Source organism: Akebia trifoliata, chromosome 15 (genome assembly GCF_017979445.1).
Source record: "Akebia trifoliata isolate Shusen 1 chromosome 15, ASM1797944v1, whole genome shotgun sequence".
NCBI classification, from domain to species: domain Eukaryota; kingdom Viridiplantae; phylum Streptophyta; class Magnoliopsida; order Ranunculales; family Lardizabalaceae; genus Akebia; species Akebia trifoliata.
The window spans coordinates 29,134,029-29,151,752 of NC_141389.1; the positions used below are offsets into that span (position 1 = coordinate 29,134,029).

The following is a 17,724-nucleotide window of genomic DNA, read 5'->3' on the forward strand; positions in this document are numbered from 1 at the left end:
TATTGGGCTGGTAGTCCTGATGATCGTCGATGTAAAGCATTGGGTTTTCTCCCAATTTTGCTGCCCTTATTGGGCCCACCGCACCTCAACCCGGTCCATTTGAAGGGAGGTCTAAAAAGATGCTCTAACACCACAACCGGAAATCACCCATCAGATTGATTTTTGATGACTTGGTTTACCAACTTTGATTAGACAATTATTTGTAAGTGGGCCCATGAGACTTCGCTAATTGTTACCTAAAGGATGGTATGGGGCCATTCTTAGATGGGCCTGATCACACAACCCAACAATTTAGAGAAGTTGGTTAAATACATCAAATTTGATGTGTTAATCTTCTTGTTTTTAAAGACCTTTTTGGGGTGAATAAATCTTTATTTTGTGCCTCATTGACCAGTCTCCCTTGAGAGGCTAATTGAATATGGTCTATATGTCCAACCTTTAGCCCACAACTGTTACTTTTCTACCAAAAACTTTAATCTGAATAAAATTTGTAGTCTCATCTTCAACCTCTAGATTATATCTCCTCAAATCATAAACCTCAAGAACAAGTTAGGATTTTTACAGAAGTTGAACATAAAGATCAAATCATCTTGAAATTAAATGTTTAGATTTTCTTCACCTTCTACAATCTTCTTTTTCTAATTTAGGAAAGTCAAAATCAGATTATATAAATTAAATTTTCAGAATCCAGAATCTTGTTTTCTTATAATATTTTCAAAAATAGATTTCTCAATCTCATGTTGTTGTCCCTATTTCTATAGTTTAAATATGAAATATATTCACTTTATCTTAAAATCATAAAAATCATCCATAAATAGTGGGGGCCTATGCACCTATGGTTTAGGGATAGTTTACTGACTTAGTATATGAAATTTCATATTTCATATTTATTTATTTTTCATTAAAAATATAGTACTTCCAAGCCGGTTTATAGGATATTGGGAATCCATCAAACCAAATCACTCTTAATCCAGTTTGATTTGGTTCGATTTTAAGGGCAATTAGATTTGGTTTTTATTTTTATTTTGGTGGAACCAACCTACCTTGATTTGATTCCTATTTAGATAGCGGCAAAGTCAGGATTTTATATACGTGGCGAAAACTAATTAAGATCCTTATAAATATTAAAAATTCTTGTGGGCGTAAAAACGATGGATTTCTTTTTTTACCATTGTTATCTGTCGCAATAACATATAAATTCTTATAGTTTTTAAAAAATTTGTGGGAACAACTACCATTGCCCCCACCATATATCAGTTCTTCTAGATTTAGTCTCAAAAGAAATCACATTTTACCTAAGGGTGTCAATGGATAGTCGAAAATTCGACTCTGATTCAAATTTGAATTCGAAAAATTAGATATTATTCAAAAATTTCGAATATCAAATTCGAATTTGGATAGTTTTATATGTTCGAATCCTTATCAAATATGGATTTGGATATTAACATTTTGAATCCAATAATATCTTATTCGAAATAATATATAATATATATTATTTTATTTGATTCATTTTTTATATAAATAATATATATTATATTATATTATTTTATTTATTTATTATTTATATTTTTTTAATATACAAATTATTTGAATTTTAATCGGATATTATCTGATATCCGATAGGATAATCAGATTCTAATTCAGATAGGATTTTAGAACATCCGTCGAATTCGAATTCAAGTTTGGATATTAATGTGTTCGAACCGATAAGCATCCGTAGACAACCCTAGTTGTACCTCTTACTTGTTAGCTATTGATGGCAAATCTCAATATCTAAAGATCTATTTTAGGATTGACTTTAATTATATTTTATTATAAAGATTTATTTTAGGATTCTCTTTATATTTTAGAGTCGAGAATAACATTAAAATGTACATCAATTCTAACACTCTAATGTGGTGGTGCATGCATAACCAGAAATGCTTTTCACTAGTATCTCGATGAAAGGCATCTATGATTATTTGTGCACCACCACATCAGAATATACGATCGATATACATTTTAATGTTACTTCAACATTATCCTATATTTTATTCTTCAAGTATTTAAAATTATTTAAAACCCCTCCTCCACCAAACCCCAAAGCCTTTCTATATGAAGAGGTAGAATGTCCAACAGACTCATTCTTCGCTTAAGAAAGAGAAATCAAAGAGAAAGAGAGTAAGAAATATGTCAACAGCTTCAGAAGATCAGAGAGTGGATGAGATGAAAATGACGAAAATACCCCCAACACCTCACTTTGTCCTCGTGCATGGTCTAGGTGGTGGTGCATGGGGTTGGTACAAAATTCGATGTCAAATGGAGAGTTGTGGGTATAAGGTCACATGTCTTGACCTTAAGAGTGCTGGTATTGATCCATCTGATCCTGATCTTATTCTCACCTTCGAAGACTACAATAGTCCATTAATGGACTTCTTGTCTTCCTTGCCAGACAATGAAAAGGTCTCTCTCATAAAATTTTCATTTACATGGGTCAGAGAAATATTTTTTTCTAGAAAAAAAATCTTCCAAAATAACTTATTTTCATCATTTGATTTGAATTTTTAAATTTTCAGGTAATTTTGGTTGGACACAGTGCTGGAGGTCTAAGTGTGACTCATGCCATTAACGAATTTGGGAAGAAAATCGATCTAGCTATCTTCATTGCTGCGACCATGTTACCATTAGGGTTTTGGACTGACCAAGATCTTAAAGATGTAATCGTCTCTATTATTTCTCTCTTTTAATTTTTAATTTTTAATTTTTTTAAAAGGATATTTACAAAAAAGTGATCAATTTTTGATGAATTTACGATTCTCGCTCGCTGTTCATTTTAATTACCAAAACGTGAACAATAACAAATTGAGAGGTTTAAAATGATAATTTTGCAGGTTTAAAGTGACAAATTAAAATTATTCACTTTAAATCTTCAAAATAATCACTTCAAAACCTCCAAATTCGTTATCGTTCACGTTTTGGTAATTAAAACAAACAGTAAGCCGGAATTGTAAATTCTTTAAATTTAACTCACGAAATGATAATTCACCAACTGTTTTTTTAGTGCTGATTTTGTACCTCAAAATTTCTACAAAGATTTGATTTTTTTTTTTTTTTTTTCCTTTATTTGATTTCAAATAGGGTGTTCCAGATTTATCGTTGTTTGATTTAGGGTTTGGACTCGGGTCGGATCAGCCTCCAACAAGCTCCTCTATTAAGAAGGAACTTATGGGCAAGATCGGTAACCAGATGTGTCCTCTAGAGGTAACAAAACTAAGATGTTAATCATTAACAGCATATTAGAATAAATATGATGGGCCTCGTACCCATGATCCTCCATGTGCTATATTTGGATTGGTGATTGGTGATTGATCTTTGATCATTTGATATGATTTGTTTGGTGGGGTACAGGATGTGATTTTGGGTTCGATGCTCTCGAAGCGAGGACCGATTAAGGCTTTACTTGGTGCACGCTTTATCCAAGGAAAGGATGTTGATACGGTGACACGTGTCTACATCAAGACAATTCATGACAATGTTATGAAACCTGAACAGCAAGATTCGATGATAAAGAGGTGGCCACCGTCAGATGTGTTTGTTATCAGGAGTGATCACAACCCGCAATGCTCTGCTCCCTTTGTGCTCTTTGGTATGCTGATCAAAGCTGCTGCTTCTAATCAGTGTATCTAGAACTTGTTCTGTATCCAATATAATAAAGTTTTAATAGACTTATAATAAAGATTTCATAAACTTAATATTTTCGACGGCTGAGATTGAAATTCTATCGTAGATAAGTTAGTATCTAGTGAGTATGAAATCAATTATATGGAGAAGAACAATGGCCCTCAGTTTAATAACCCACTCGTAAGATTCCAAACTAAAAAAACTCACCAATCTCCAATGACTCAATGGAGTTTAACTTGACGATTTGATTTGATTTTGGTGAGTCAAATAAATATATATTTCATTAAATAATTTCAAATAAAAATTTCATCAAATTCCATAGGAACCAAACCAACCCAAACCACACTAAAGTTGGTTTGATTCAGTTTGATTCTATGGTGGCTAATATTCTATAAATTGTAAGTTATATTGTTTAATGAAAAAATAAATATAAAATTTCATACAATAAATTACTAATCTATCTATAAAAAGTCATTAGATTATTCATAAAAGATTATTAATCTATGTCCTAACTCCTAAAATAATTCATAATAATTATTATATACAAATATATATTTATTTATTGCATAAGAGTTCGGTTCTATACAAGCTTGATCCGAAAACCGAACCAAATTAATCAGTTCTCCATTTTTGTAATCCGAAACCAATCCACAACTTGTTCTAAACCGAACCAAATCACCCCAAAGCTCTCGATTTGATTCAGTACCCGGTTTGAACCGGACCAAGTTGCATCCTTATTGGGTACGAGGCCAAAGTTTTCACGTCCAAGGCTAGAACCACATCTAGCATGGCCCAACTGTATTTGAGCGAAGATATGGCCCAAGAAAGGCTACATGTATTTCCCCCATTGGCCCAAGCCCATCCAACATTTCTCATTATCCATGCCCCATAAATTTATGAATAATGATAACTGACTCCCCCTCTACTCTCTTGATGTGGCATGTGCATAGAACCATTGATTTTCTCTTTGGGATACACAACTGCACATCCCAATGAATATGTAAAGATGTGTATCCTGAGAAAACATATATGGTTCTATGCACATACCACATCAGGAGAGTAGAGGGGGAGTCAGAAAATGAAGACTTTAAATTTATTTCTAAAAGAACGTGGATGGAGATGGTGAAAGAACCTATTAACAATTGATCTCTATTACAAAGAATGTTATACTTGTTTCAAATCAAATTAGTAGTTGGTCTCTTTCATAAAGTTAAGATGGATAAGGTTAAACCAATGAATTGGCACTTAGTATAGAATTATTTGTGAATTGGAACCTTCAATACTTATATTTGACAAAACCATTAATATAATTCTCATATGTGTGAAAGATATGACCAATGATGGGCTCCACTATCTGTCCAATTCTTTCTCTCCTTCCGTTTATTCCTATGATGATTGGGTCAAATGTCTTTATGATCATCAATGTAAAGCTTCAAGATTTTATCCAATTTTTGTAGGAGCCACTATCATGATTTCCAAACTCGTTCAAGACCGAGATGTATCATCCGAGTCGTCTCGATATCAGGCATGGATAAGACAGACGGACAAGTCAAATTTTCATATGAGATATAGAACTCCTATTCATTTTTCATTTTTTTGAACGAGACGTGTCAAAAGTATCGAAAAACTCATCAGAGACAATTTAATATCTGGCATGGACGAAATGAGATGCGAAATCGAGTTTGAAAATCATGGCCCCTTTTGATATTATCATTATTATTATTATTTGAGAATTTAAAAATAGAGTCGTGATGGAGTGACCTCAAGATTATACCTCGTATGACACATCTTGACGTGAAAGTATGTAAGAATCAATGAAAAACATCTATGATTCCTACACACTTTCACGTCAGGATGTGCCATACGTGGAACAATCTTGAAGTCACTTCAGCGTTATTCTTAAAAATATGCTCTAACACATAAGAACCTTGTATAGTTATGTCAACTCAGCATAATAGTTAGAATTTTTTTTATATTTTATTTTCTCCAATAATAACCATTTATATTACACAGTTGTACTCAACTCTACATGATAGAACCTATAGTGAAGTTTTCAACAGTTGTAATCATCAATCAGGTTGATTTTTTATGTTTATGTAATTATTGGTAAGTGGCCCAAGAGACTTTGCTAAATGATACCTAAAGGGACAGCAATGAATGCAAATGAAAGGAAACATAAAAGATCTAGTAATGTTTTTGGCAATGAAGATGAGATTGGGATCCAGATGTCACACACATGTTGGCTTGTGCTCCTTATGAACGATACCAGTTTACTCTCACATTTATTAGATGGACCTGTCCTACCAACCCAAAATTTTTCATTTATTTAAGCCATTTTTGGAGTGACCATACACACACGAAAAAAGAGAATATTATACCCTTTTTTCACGTAGTATTATATCTTTTGTTTATGCCCCCATTGACCTCTTTCTTCATTGAGAGACTACAAAAAAAGACCTTGGTGTCCAACCTATAACCGACAACCCTTAATTTTCTCCTAAAAATCTTCAGCCTTTAGGTTAAAACTGTTTACCCTCATCTTCAACCTCTAGATTCTATGTCCTCATCTTATAAACCTCAAGAACAAATTAAGATATTTTGAAAATTTGAGCATAATGAATTTTTGGGGAAGAAAAATCAAAGATATTTTTTACAAGAGATGTAAAATGAGAATAATTAGGTTAAAAAACTAGAAGAATGAAAATAATCGTACATTAATCTTCATATGAACCACAATACCTTCACACTAATGGACCCAAATGTATAAGGATCAAATAATCTTGACATTAATTTAGGAATGTCAAAATTAGATTAGATAAATTAATTTTCATGATTCAGAATCCTCTTTGCCTAAATTGTAGGAATTAAAACAACTCACACTCTTTGAGATTAGTAAAGTTGTCAAATCAAAACATTCAAATTCAGTTCAACCTGATCTAAACCAAATTATATAAATGGTTCGAATACCCAATGAATCTGACCCATCAAAAACTCATATATACCTCAATCGGTTTGACTACAAAGGGATCCAACCTTTCCAATCGTTATTCACATGTGGTTCATCCTCCTAAGGAGCCAACCCCTTCACTTATTGCATTAGGTACTTCGGCCTCTTTTTGGAGTCAACCCCTTCATTCATATCATAAGGTGGTTCGGCCTCGTTTGGAGTCAACCCCTTCATTTGTTAACATAAGATGGTTCAACCTCCTTTGGAGCCAACCCCTTCACTCGTTACCTCATAGGGTGGTACGGCCTCCTCAAGGAATCGAGCCCTTAACCACTTCGATATAAGATGGTTCAATCTCCTCAATTAGCCAGCCCCTTGCTATTTCATCTTTATAGTGGGTCCTAACAACATCAATTTGTGGCATCCAAAAACATGATCTGATATCACAGGTTTATAAAGGACAAAATTCTAAGAACTTTGGGAAATAAAATATAAAACAAAAAGTTAATTTTCACCGTTGAATTTTAGTTTTATATTGAGAGTTTGGTAGCCATCCATTTTCAACACCTTAGATAAGATCAAAAAGATTTTTTTTTTCTTTTTGAATATGAGTTTTTCCATGAAATCTAAAAGGTTCTAGTATTAGATTGTAAATTTGATAATCTATATGAGCCCAACATATTCCTTAGTAAGATTTGAAATCCAAATAAGTTAATCGCTAGTCTAGTAACAAACTTGATAAGGGATTTTTTGTAATAAAATTGCAACAAGTAGGCCTGCCCGATAAATCTATGATTAGTTGTGTAATGACCTGAAAATCCTAAAATGTATCTCGAGAAAAAAAATTTAGATCCGTGCATTGATCTAAAAGTTATCAAATCCTCGAGTTTCGTATTAGATATTTTACAATAGGTAAATGACACCTTAGAGACGTAATTTGAGGAAACCGATCATATCATTAGATTCGTGTCGAAAAATCACCCGAAATAGAGTATAAGTTTGTCCAATTCGGCATTTGGGAAAAACAATTCCCAAAATGACAAGTATGTCCCAACTTAAGTGATATAAATATCTAAATTCTATTAGAAAAATCAGATTTTTCTTATTCTCCTCTCCAAACAAATCTCAACCCTTTTCCTTCAATATTTGAAACTCAGATCTACACTAAACGAGAACGATCCGAGCTTAGGCGCAAGAAGGAAAGTTGTTCCTCTCGCCGAGGGTTACGCGTGGACGCAAAGAAATCCGATTTTCGCCGGAAGAAAATTTTGGAGATTGGCCGGAGACGATTTTAAAGTCCATTCAACCGTTGAAAATAGCTTGATGTAGGTTGCCTTCCCTTCTACCTTCTAGTTATGCAATAATTTCATAGAAAATCAATGTGATTGTTGATAAATCGATCGTTTCATTAAGTTTATACATATTTGAACGATTTGAATCATGTTTGCTTGCTTATTTATGATTGGTTTTAGTTCATTTGATGTAATATAATCATTTTATAGTTAATATGATATTTGGATCGATTTTGGTCGAGTTTCGACGAAAAATCAGCAATTCAGAAAAGTATCCGAATGTTGAGTTTGGTTCTAATTTGTTTTGTGTTGCTTCCATATAGTATGTATACCCATTTCCTACATTTATTTCATTAAAAACAAATGAGTATTACTTTAAGTTCTTTAATAAATAAATAAATAGTTCGTTTTCAATTTCGACTTTGAAAAATTATTTTTCAACACTTAGTTAAATTTGCATAGATTTTCAGCTTTTATGTCTTATGATTTTATCTTTGTTTTCGAGTCTCTTGACTCAACCAAAACCATCGAATGGAATTGGTTGATGCTTTATACATTTCGAATTACTTTAATAGATATGTAGGAAATTAGATGATAGATTGATCGATTTAATTGATGGATGAATAGAGAGAACATATGTTCTCGATTGATTGATGGGACAGTGCCTCCAGTTCTACGTAGTGGCCATGCCACGTAAAACGTGATAGATAGATAGAGGGATGAGATGGTTGATGGATGGATATGACAGATAACTGTCACTGGATGGCACTACCAGATTTTGTTTGTATTTTCGATTAAAAGAAATGATATATTATATACAAAATAAATTATTTTGTTTACCAGTAAAGGTTTGTAGAAAACCCATAAAGAGTGACGCGTTGCTGTGTATCCGGAAGCGGCGAGTCAATCTAGGATAACACTAGATGTCATATGCTCTTCGGTAGTATGGGATACCTTAGAGCATATTACAGCTTATGAAATCCGGAAATTTCTCCTACTTATTTTCTGGGGAACGTTGTGTGCAAAGGCAGTCTCTGTATAGTGTAGAGCTAGGCGGGGTTCACATGCATTGCCTCTTGATAGGCTTCGACGCGAGGGGTCTCCTGGGCTAGTTAGTGATCACTATTAGTCTGTAATCGTCAAACGGTCGACCTTACCGTTAGTTGAACTCAGTATTGGGTTCTTGGTCAACGGCCAGTCTGAGCCGGATAAATGGTCATCCAACCGTAGTATGCTAGACCGACCACAAAATCAGATTATAACGATGGGATTCCACATTGGAGGTTAAGTTTGGAATATCATATTGCCATAGCCGAGGCGGTTATATCGACGTGTTCCTCTACTCTCTTATCGATTACACCGCCATGTTCTTATTATGTATCTTTTCTTATTTTGTGATGTTTGATAGATGTTTTTATTTGAAAGATGCATAGGTTACTTTAAATGATAGAAATGATAGTTTGAAATTATTTAACTGTTTATTAAATATGCTTAGACATTTATCGTATGTTACATTATGAAAAACTTACATTATTTAACTGTTCAACTGATTACTCGTGCATGTATGACTCGTTGTTAGAACGGCGTTCATCCTGCTGAGTAACATTCCCCTGTTACTCACCCTATCCTTCCCCTTTCAGATTATTCAACTTTTGAAGAACCGTTCTTTAAGGAGTCTTTTGAGGAGGTCCTCGAGGAAGATCAGATTGATGTCTTGCCGCCGCCATGTCTTTGAGGACTAGTAGAGGATCTTAGCGGTTTTTGGTTGTAGATAAGAAACATGGTAGTTTAGAAATTTTTGTAACCTGATGAATTATGAGATTAAAGATCTTGACTTATATCAGTGTTTGTCGATTTTCTTCTGTTTACTCTAGACTCTCGTATAGATGTTAGTTAAATGTTTATTCCGCTGCGTATATTTTCTTTTCATAAGTATTATTATTTATGAATGTTCTGTCAAATTGTGTGATTGATTACCTCACACCTCGAGATTCTAACCGATGAATCATAGGGATTCGTGTTGGGATTTCGGGCGTGACAAGTTGAGTATATTTGAGACTTTTTAATCATTTTATCATTATTTTTATTTTAAGAATGCCAATTTTCTAACTCAATCTGAAAGAATAACACAAAAACTCATTGACGTGGCATGTGCTACCGTAGATTTTTTTTCCTCAAGATACACAACTGCACGTCAATGAATTTTTGAGTTATTCTGTTAGATTGAGTTAGAAAATCGGTTCTCTATTTTAAATGTAATGAATTTATAGTCATTTTATCATTATTCTTATTTTAAGAATGCCAATTTTCTAACTCAATCTGAAAGAATAACTCAAAAACTCATTGACGTGGCATGTGCTAGCGTAGATCTTTTTCCTCAAGATACACAACTGCACGTCAATGAGTTTTTCAGTTATTCTGTTAGATTGAGTTAGAAAATCGGTTCTCTATTTTAAATGTAATGAATTTATAACTCAACCTGGTAGGGTAACTCAACTGACGTGTACTCTATAAGAATTGTAGATTTCCCCCCTCAGGATACACAATTGCACAACCCCCATAAATATGTGTAGTTGTGTATCCTGAGGGGGAAAAAATCTATGATTCTTACACCTACCACGTCAATGAGTTTCCCTATCAGGTTGAGTTTAAAAATCAGCACTCCTATTTTAATTGAGTGCTGATTTCTAGCTCAACTTAGAAGAATAACTCAAAATCTCACTTACGTGGCATGTGTAAAAACCGTAGATTTTTTTCCCTCGGGATACATAATTGTACATATTTATGGAGATTTGTAGTTGTGTATCCCGAAGAAAAATCTGAGTTTCTTGCACATGCCACGTCAGTGAGTTTATGAGTTATTCTATTGGAGTTGGGTTAGAAAATCATTACACATTTTTATTAGACTAATGATTTTGTAACTCAACTTGATAGCATGCTTTTATTAGACTAATGAGTTGGGTTAGGAATACACACTTGTATCATAAGAATACACAACTGTAAATGATAGGTCGGTTGTGTATCCCGAGGGACAAAATCTACAATTCTTTGCCCATGCCATGTCGATGAGTTTTTGAGTCACCCTATCAGAATGAGTTACAAAATCAGCAGTCTTTTAATTAAGAATCATGATAATCTGACTACCTCACGTAGCATACTCAATCAACTAAGTAATGCGACAAGTTCGGACAATCGTAGATCCATGCTCCTCAAGATACACGATTCCCTTGAGATACACTTCTTTATAGAAGTGTAGCCGTGTATCCCGAGGAGTTCAGATCTATGGTTTCGAACTTGTCATGTCAGGGAAGTCGATTTGAGTTTGCCACGTGGGGTAGTCAGATAATCACGATTCTTTGATTATTCCGTCAGCCCACCTACCCATGAAAGCCTCTATATAAGCCAGGTAAGAATCTCCAAGAAACCACTCCTCTTCAGTCCACACGAGAGAGAGAGAGAGAGAGAGATAGAGAGAGAGAATGGCCTCAACGCCTCACTTCGTTCTGGTACATGGTTTTGGTGGTGGAGCGTGGAGTTGGTACAAAGTTCGGTGCCTTATGGAGAGTAGTGGGTACAAGGTGACATGTGTCGACCTTAAGAGTGCTGGTATCGATCCATCTGATCCTGATCTCCTTCTCACCTTCGAAGACTACAATAAGCCTTTAATGGACACCTTGTCTTCCCTTCCAGATCATCAAAAGGTCTCTCTCTCTCTCTCTGAAACTTATGTTCTAAGCTTTCATGCAATTCTTATTTATATGAGACAGGAAAATATTTTTTCTTCCAAAAAGCTTCCGAAACTATTTATTTTCTTCTTTTGATCTATATTTTTATTTTATATTTTAAAATCAGGTAATTTTGGTTGGATTCAGTGCTGGAGGTCTGAGTCTTACTCATGCAATTAACGAATTTGGGAAGAAAATCCATCTCGCCATCTTCATTGGAGCAACCATGTTGCGATTAGGATTCTGGACTGATGAGGATTTTAAAGATGTAATCATCTCAACTATTTCTCTCTCCTCTTTTTTTCTTCTTTAAAAGAAAAATATATATATTTTTTGAGAGAGATTTATCCGACAGACCTATCCGTTGCAATTTTTTTTTTTTTTTTAAACTCGATTTTTTTTTTATGAATCAGGCTGGTAAGGCTGACTTAAAAATCTTATTAATAGTTGTTGGGCCCACCTGAATTATTAAGTTGTGAATTTAACACTACATCCTATTAGATTTTATTGTAAAGCTCATATTCTATTAAAAAAATATATAAATATTATTTTTAAAGTTAATTGACGCGATTGAAAATTGATGACTACTGAACTCTCAAATCTGAAATTAAAATTCATCGTTAAAATTTTATTTTTTTATAGAAAATTCTTAAAATTTTGTCTTTTACAATCTTGTACCATCAGATCATATTTTTAAATACAACAAATTGATGCGGTTATGATCCACTCCAGGATATGTTAAGTAACAAATTAACATCATCAATTTGAATTTTATGACTTCGATCCCTACTTCAAGGTTTGATAGGTAACAAACTTCATAGAGTAAAATATCGTTCAAGCTGTGAGAACTCTCAAAGAGTTTTTTTTAATAAAAATGGAACATTTAGGATTGTTGGATAAACCTCTCATGTTCTGATCTACGATAAAAGGCAAAAAGATAATAGTGGTAGGTGTCAACAATAACATATGTGTCAAAACGTAAATGCATGGTTATTTTTCTAATGTACAATCACGTTGGGCTCTTTGCATCCTACGAAACGTCTTATAGATGAGAAATGATTCCTATAGGAGTCGTGATGAATACATGTGATTTTGATACATGACTGACGTGGCAAGAGCACAGATCATAAATCTTTTTCATCGGGAGGCACAAGAAAAAGATTTGCAATTATGTTCCCTGGTCACGTCATCCATGTACCCAACCGCATATTAAAACTGTGGGCTTTCATCATTATTCTTTCTGCAAATGTAATTTTCAGGGGATGTGGGGGTAAGTGCTCCCACAAGAATTTAAAAGTTACATTGATTAATGAGCTATTATGACAAATATTAACGGTGCCACTATTGCCCTCATAAAAAAAAAATTCTCTTAACTGCCCTCATAAATTTTTTTTTTCACTCTAAGAATCCCTCACAAAATTTTGTACACTCTTAATTGCCCCCACATGGCCAAAGTCTTAACTGCACCCTTAGTCAAGTTAACATCTTTCCATCTCAAGCGTTCATTTTTCCTTTGATGATAGATTGACAGTTTAAGATGTATGATCATAGCAACTATGTACTAATGAACCTCGTTTGAGGATTTTAATAAGAGTCGTGATAATCTGACTATTCCACGTGGGATATTCAATTGATTACCTAACATGATAAGTTCGAGAATCGTAAATATACGCTTCTTGAGATACACTATTCCCTCGAAATACATTTTTTTTTTATGGGGAAGTGCAGTCTTGTATCTCTAGGAGTGCAGATATACTATGAACTTATCACGTCAGAGCAATCGATTGAGATTGCCACGTGAATAGTCAGATTAACACGTTGTTTTAACAATTTTGATACTTTTTGTCAGGTGGTTGTTACGTCATAATTGCAGGACCAGCAATATTCTGCTTTTGTGCATCACCATTGATTTTGTAGTTCTGGTTGCATCAAACTAAATTACTACCAACGTCTTAAAGATTAAAGTTTGATGATCATTTTCTCTTCAAGATTAGATTTTTATTTTTTTAGTCTTAATATGTTGTTAAACAGGGTGTTCCAGAATCATTGACGTTTGAACGCGGATCCAATCAGTCTCAAACCAACTCCTCTATTAAGAAGGAATTTAAGCGAAATATCGGTTACGAGATGTGTCCTCTTGAGGTAAAATTATAAGATGTTAATCACTAACAACATATTAGAATAAAGATGATGGGTCTATTACTTTGATCCTTCATGTGAAATTTGTTTTTTGATGGATGATCGATTTTTCATCATTCGATAAGATTTGTTGACTTCAATGTTCAAATGATGTCATGGTGGATCTGAAGTAGGGCTATCAATGGGCCGATTCGGCTTAGTTCCTATAGGATGCAATAGGGTTGCAACTTTGTTCTCGATTTGAGGTCAAATCAAAACTGAACTGATCAAAGTCGATTTCATCAAATAAGAACAAAAATCGAATCGAATTGTCCATAGAACCGAATAAAACCAAATCAAGATAAGGTTGTTTTGGTTCGGTTCTATGGGTTGCCAATATCTTATAAAATGACTAGAAAGCAACGTATATCTTAATGAAAAAATAAAAAAGAAATATTTTATAAAATAAGTTATTTATCTATGTCCAAACTCCTACCTTAGTAAGCACAATAAAAAAAAAAAGTCAAAGGAAAGAAAGAAAAGAAAAAGAGAGACACAAGAAGCTAAGGGCCCGTGTGGATACAGGAGCCAAAAGTACTTAGAATATAAGTACTTTCATAAGTACTTTTTGAAGTACTGTCTGGAGTAGGTGGATAACTATTGTGTGTTTGGATGCAGGTTCTGAAAAGTACTGTCAGAAGTACTTTTGATAGAGTTTTGTGTTTGGAAACTATTTTGGATTTTGTTAAAATAATCAAAATGCCCTTATAAGTATCAGTTACTATTTTTAACATTATAACTCTACAAATTATTCTTCAAAAGAAATAAAAGTTATGGTTTTTATTCATAAAAACTAATATAAACACCCAACAATTATAAACAAATATAAGATATTGTGAGCAAATATATACAACCACTAAAAATATGAAGAAGCTTTCACCAAATCAATGGATAGTAAATTTATGTGTAATTATTCACATCAATCTTGCAATAAGAAAATTTCAACTATGGTTGGAATGCTCATGGATAAATCATTGAGTGAGCAATTGGGAGAGCAAGAAATCCAAATTCAAATGCTATACTATAAGGCTACCACCACATCAATGGATAATAATAAAATATTACTTAATTACATTTTTGAGGGTATACTTGTAATTTTTAAAATTTATGAGGGGCATACTTGTCCCAAATACTACATCAAAAAACTACCACCACATCAATAGATAGTAATATAGTATTACTGCAATTGCATTTTTAGGGTATGCTTGTAATTTTCAAAATTTATGAGGGGTATATTTGTCCCAAATGTTACACCAAAAGGCTACCACCATATCAATGAATAGTAATATAATATTATTCTAATTGCCTTTTTGATAGTAGATTTATAATTTTCAAAATTTATGAGGGGCATACTTATCTTAATCTCGTCATTTTGACAATATTTTGTGGCTCCGCGCAAGAGTAGTTTAGAGAAATAGCATCATTGGTACTCCGTGAAAAAGTACTAAAATGACTCCACAGTAAAGTAGTTTTTTCCAGGAGTTATTTATCCAAACACCTTTAAAGTACTTCTGACTCCCCGCAAAAGTCAGAAGTACTTAGAGAAGTCAATCCACACAGGCCCTAAATTTTTTGAATCGTTATAATCTGACTACCTCACGTGGCAAACTTAATTGACTATCCTGACATGACAAGTTTGGGAATCGTAGATTTGCACTCCTCGGGATATATGGCTGCACTTTCCCATTAAAAATCGTATCTCGAGGGAATTGTGTATCCCAAGAAGCACAGATCTACAATTTTCGAACTTATCAAGCCAAGTAGTCAATTGAGTTTGCCACGTGGGGTAGTCTGATTATGACGACTATTATTTTTTTTCCTTCAGAGTTTTTAATTTTAGTATGGGACATAAATCCTTTTAGATGACTGATAAGGGTTCAATTCTTAGTTTGGTTTGGTTTGATTTGGTTCTATAAAGACCTTGAATTAAGAACCAAATCAAAATTACCAGTTCTACATTTTCTTAACCTAGAATTAAATAATAATTTATTCTAAACCAAACCAAATCAATCCAGATTAAGTTATCAGTTTAGTTGGAAGATAATAAAATATTGGACTGCATGCAATATAGAAAATGGCTTAGTTAGGAGTTTCGATGTGTTTTAATCTCTTTAGACAACATTCTACATAAACATCTTCTTAATCCTTCTTAGAATGTTTGGTTGGTTGGGTTCAGGACGTGACTTTGGCTTCGATGCTCTCGAAGCGAGGACCTATTAAGGCGATACTAGGTGGACGATTCACTGAAGGAAAGGACGTTGATAAGGTGACACGTGTTTACATCAAGACATTACACGACAATGTTATGAAGCCTAATCAGCAAGATTCGATGATAAAGAGGTGGCCACCGTCCGATGTGTTTGTTATAGAAAGTGATCATAACCCGCAATTTTCTGCTCCATTTGTGCTCTTTGGCATAATGGTTAAAGTTGCTGCTTCTAATCAGTGTATCTAGAGGTTTCTTATTAAATACAATAAATCTTTTATGTAATTTAAAATTTTCAACGGTTGAGATTGAAATTCCATCGTATTAATTTATCTTAATTAATAGAGAAGAACAATGGTATTAAATAATCTCATACAATAAGGTTTGGAGTTAAATCAAGATCGAGAATGTTTGGAAAGAGATAATCCTAAATATCTCTAGACACTCTAAAGATATTTTGAGGAAATCATTTATGTTCCGGAGTTTCAAGACACATAAAATTTAAATTATGACTTGATGTTTTTTCGATTTAAAAATATCTAAATCTATCCAAGTCCAAGTTGTTGAAATCCTTGATTTGTAATTAAAAAAATCTTTTAAATTAACCCCCCCAAGGGTTGGCCCAATGGCAATTTCGAATCCAATAAGTGGGGAGAGTCCTTAGGTTGTGTATTTGATACCCAGTATGAGTACTGCCTCCTCGAGGCCACCTGTAAGGGCGTACCCTCACTTACCTGGTGTGTGTGATGTGCAAGCATTGCACTTGACACCCACCTAAGAGAAGGACCCATATGCTTTGGTCCATGTCCTGGCTCACCCGATCCACTAGTTGGACGTAAGTTCGAACACCTTTATTTAAAAAACATCTTCAATTGCTTCTAATTCCATCCATTGACACACAAGTCAATTTGGGATTGTAGAAGTTCTCAATCTTATACCATAAAGGTCTGGCCCATGGCCTATCAAGTATGGGAGATTAATCTTCTTCAATTTTTTTTTTTTTTTTTCATTGAGTAAATCTATTTTTTTAACAAGATCAATAAGTCGATGATGGTGGGAATTAAACCCAGGACTAAGGTATCATTACTTATATCTACCAACTTATAGACTTTACCAACTGAGACCTATAATTGGGGGTCTCCTTCACAGTTTAAATATATAACAAGAAGAATAAATTTTTCTTGGAGATCAAACCTTAGTTTTTTAGGGATTGACATAATTTTTTGGAATACATTTTTCTTGGATATCCTTAGCATCTCAATCATTTATTGGATGGAGAGTATCAACTTGATTATTCACTTATCATTAGAGATATTTTTTAAGTATGTCCTCACAAGATTAGTCGATAAATCATCCATAAATTCGTTGATATAATTAGTTAATGCCTAATCCCAAGTGATAAGCTTCTCAGGAAGGGTAGGTCAAGTGTTTGAAATCTCACGAAGCAATGAATTCCTTAGAGCCACCCTCCAAGGTCCAGTTGACCCTCGACTCAACAAGTTGCACTTAAGACATTCCAAAGGGGCGATGTGTGTGATCATGAGATTAGTCACATCCGAAGGATGAGGATACCCACAATAAGTAATAAATATATATATTTATATATATAAGAGAATGCTAACGTCCAAAATCTCATGGAGGCATTAACATTGTCCACCAAATTCATATTTTCTTTGATACCTTTCTGCATTTTGTCTTTTAGTAAAAAAGACAAGA

General features: G+C 33.7%; 2 protein-coding genes across 2 annotated transcripts; both read left to right on the top strand.

The window, feature by feature from the left end:
• The first annotated feature begins 2,122 nt into the window (after positions 1-2,122).
• Positions 2,123-3,731, top strand: LOC147385140 (methylesterase 17-like). Its single transcript, XM_086426222.1, has 4 exons — positions 2,123-2,442; positions 2,556-2,696; positions 3,118-3,240; positions 3,388-3,731. The coding sequence occupies exons 1-4, from the start codon at positions 2,170-2,172 to the stop codon at positions 3,664-3,666; spliced, it is 816 nt and encodes a 271-aa protein (XP_086282348.1). The 5' UTR covers positions 2,123-2,169; the 3' UTR covers positions 3,667-3,731.
• Positions 3,732-11,097: 7,366 nt separating this feature from the next.
• LOC147385141 (methylesterase 17-like) lies at positions 11,098-16,346 on the top strand. Its single transcript, XM_086426693.1, has 4 exons — positions 11,098-11,600; positions 11,752-11,892; positions 13,656-13,766; positions 15,979-16,346. Exons 1-4 carry the CDS (start codon positions 11,379-11,381, stop codon positions 16,255-16,257), a joined length of 753 nt encoding a protein of 250 aa, XP_086282819.1. The 5' UTR covers positions 11,098-11,378; the 3' UTR covers positions 16,258-16,346.
• Positions 16,347-17,724: the final 1,378 nt, after the last annotated feature.